Raw genomic sequence first — 2,580 nt, forward strand, 5'->3', positions numbered from 1 at the left:
GAACGGTTCTTTGTTTGTTAAACCCTGAGAACCGGTTCCCATGAACCATCGCGCACAAAGTGCTGACTAAGGCAGAAGCCCGTTTGTAAACTTCTAAAACGTGAAACGTTACTGGCGCGTTATTAAATTCCCGAGCCGCAGCTTTATTGTTAGTTGTAATTTAGTTTTCAGATTAGGTTATGTCTTATGCTGCTTCCGGGATGACAATAGCGCTCGAGGCAAGAAAGCGATGGAAGAAGGGTTTCTCGTTGAAAAACTAGCAAGCACGTGACAGCGACTTGTTTTAAAAGCAATGGAAATTAAAGCGCATTTGCGGAACCATAGACTAAAGCTTACAAACAAGCTTCAGTATGCAAACTATCGCCTATATTAGCTTTATCAAATCATGGATAAAAAAGCTGTTCTAATTGCGCGAGCCGAAGCGACCGCGTCCGTCCAAGTAGTAGTCATTGTTGTTGTTGGAGGTGGTCTGCACCGGACAGGTGCTGATGTGCCACTTAGTCCACGTGCCGCTGTTGAAGGTCCATGCTTTGCAGTCGGCTGTTACAACAGTGGCGTAGCTGGCATTGCGCACATCCAGCGTCAGAGCGTTGAGAATCGATCCCGTCAAAGTTGTTTGTGGCGGTGTTGAAGCGGAACACTTGACCTTTGCTGGAGATGCTCCAAATCACCGTCTTCCCCGACGCTCACCCATTTGCTGATCGGAACACTTGAACGTTGTGGTAGTGGCTGTCAATGTCTATGGTGCTCCATCGGTCGAATGCTAGGGTTCCATTAAACTGTAGGACATTTCCGCTGTCGCCATTCTCCGATTGAATTGCCACAGCTGTGTTTTTGCTCATGGCGTTGATCTACAAAATTGGTCATTGCGATTTACGCTCAGTATAGTGCAACGACTTCAGCCGATAAGAGCAGATGTTTTCCGCATAGGCGACTGTTTTATTATAGTTCTCTTGCTCGTTTACGAGAACGGGGCGTAACGCAGCTGCAATCGATCGTGTCCATATAATTTCTATTTACTTATACATTAATGGCGTGCAAGGCATATTTTATAAATAATCAGTATTAAAGCATTAAATAGAAAGAAATTCAAAGAACTGTACTGACGGACAGTGATGAAAAATACGCCCAACAAGAGTTTATACGCCCAATAAGGGTTTGTGTTTACAAGATAAGCCCAACAAGAGATACGCCCACCTGCACACAGTCGGAAATATCGTAAGCTAACTCCCAGCCATTGCTGATTGGATTAAAGCGGAAAATGTCACCAGTCTGGGTGCACATATGATGCCAGCCATCCGGACTGGCACCGACGGTAACGGCTTTGTCCGACATATATCGGGCGTTTAAGGGCCCAGTCGGTACTGATTGGGGCAATGCAGCCCATACCCCATTGACCAGACGGTGAACGATGCCGGTTCGATCGATGCCCAGGAGCTCACTGCCTTTCCGGAAATATAGGAGAAACTAGGCGGTACACTCGGCGGGCCAGGCATCGGGCCAGACGGTAGCATCGGGCCGAATGGGGCATCTGGCCTAGGACGCCAATCACGCTGACCGACAGAATCAGGACACCTCCACAATCATCGTTACGAGACTACGGATTGACCTTTACGGAACTCGCTCTTCATGCGTTTCGGAAAAATGGCAGTGCCTACTAGAAGTATAGAGCGAACATCAGGTGGATGGACTACGGCTTGCGGCTTTGGTTGAACAGTGGAAATAGATTTATAAGAGCTGCGACACGAAATGTAGGAATTTTATTGTAGTTGTAAAATGTAAAGCTATTTTGGTCTCACGGAAATCTGGGGATGAAAGAATGGAATGTACTGTATCCGCCCGCACAAGTTGCTCCACTGGCAGATCCGGCCGTTGCCTTTGCCCTGCACACTGCGCTGAAAAGCGAGCAATGTGGTGCAAATATCATACCTCACTCTGTGGGGTAACTTGTGCGGGCGGCTACAGTATCATTACCGGATCCTTCGGAAAATGCTTAGCCAGTCGTACTGTTAAGTTTGCAATATTCCTGTTTGTTTACGAGGTTTTATGATATCGTAAACCCTGGATCTGCAGAAACAGGCTCGTGGAAGTGTCTTGCTTATTTACATATGACAACCTGAATTCTTCGGTTAGCATGCATTAGCACATCAAATGGAGCTGTTTCGTATTTTTAATTGTCGAAGTCGTAAATTCTGTGAAGCCATCTAGCTCCAACTCAAATTTATTGGCCAGACGGAATGATAATAATCCGTAAAACTGGTGTGTAACTAATTTTTATCTTTTGTGGCTTAGGCATGGAAAATGTTAGCTTTTGCACTTGCGGTGTTTATGTCTAAGATTTGCTGGTCCGGCTTAACCAATACTGTCACAGCTGTACGAGCATACTGTTGCCACTCACTCACATAACAACTACGTTGCCACAGCGAAACTGATAAATTTTATGTAACATGATGTTTGTGCGCTGTGTTTCTCACAATTTTCGGGAGGATAACACGTTAAGAAAGTCCAGACTTCCATCAGCTTAATAATTCACGTTAACGCTCCTGGGTTTCAGCGTATAATATTACCTTTTCATAAACT

At 45.5% G+C, this 2,580-nt stretch overlaps 1 protein-coding gene across 1 annotated transcript; it reads right to left on the bottom strand.

Moving 5' to 3' along the window:
• Positions 1 to 668: 668 nt before the first annotated feature.
• On the bottom strand, positions 669 to 1,450 carry LOC129601109 (uncharacterized). The gene is made up of 2 exons (XM_055499834.1): positions 1,198 to 1,450; positions 669 to 851 (listed from the first exon to the last, which is right to left on the bottom strand). Exons 1-2 carry the CDS (start codon positions 1,333 to 1,335, stop codon positions 687 to 689), a joined length of 303 nt encoding a protein of 100 aa, XP_055355809.1. The 5' UTR covers positions 1,336 to 1,450; the 3' UTR covers positions 669 to 686.
• Positions 1,451 to 2,580: the final 1,130 nt, after the last annotated feature.

The sequence above is a fragment of the Paramacrobiotus metropolitanus genome, unplaced genomic scaffold (genome assembly GCF_019649055.1).
Source record: "Paramacrobiotus metropolitanus isolate TYO unplaced genomic scaffold, Prichtersi_v1.0 Parri_scaffold0000214, whole genome shotgun sequence".
Classification (NCBI taxonomy): domain Eukaryota; kingdom Metazoa; phylum Tardigrada; class Eutardigrada; order Parachela; family Macrobiotidae; genus Paramacrobiotus; species Paramacrobiotus metropolitanus.

What these genes read in the sequence shown, in the direction of transcription:
- LOC129601109 (XM_055499834.1), bottom strand. Translation starts at nt 1,335, where the DNA reads ATGTCGGACAAAGCCGTTACCGTCGGTGCCAGTCCGGATGGCTGGCAT. An exon ending in ATATTTCCGACTGTGTGCAG is followed by an intron (nt 852 to 1,197) that starts GTGGGCGTATCT and finishes CCAATTTTGTAG; the next exon opens with ATCAACGCCATGAGCAAAAA.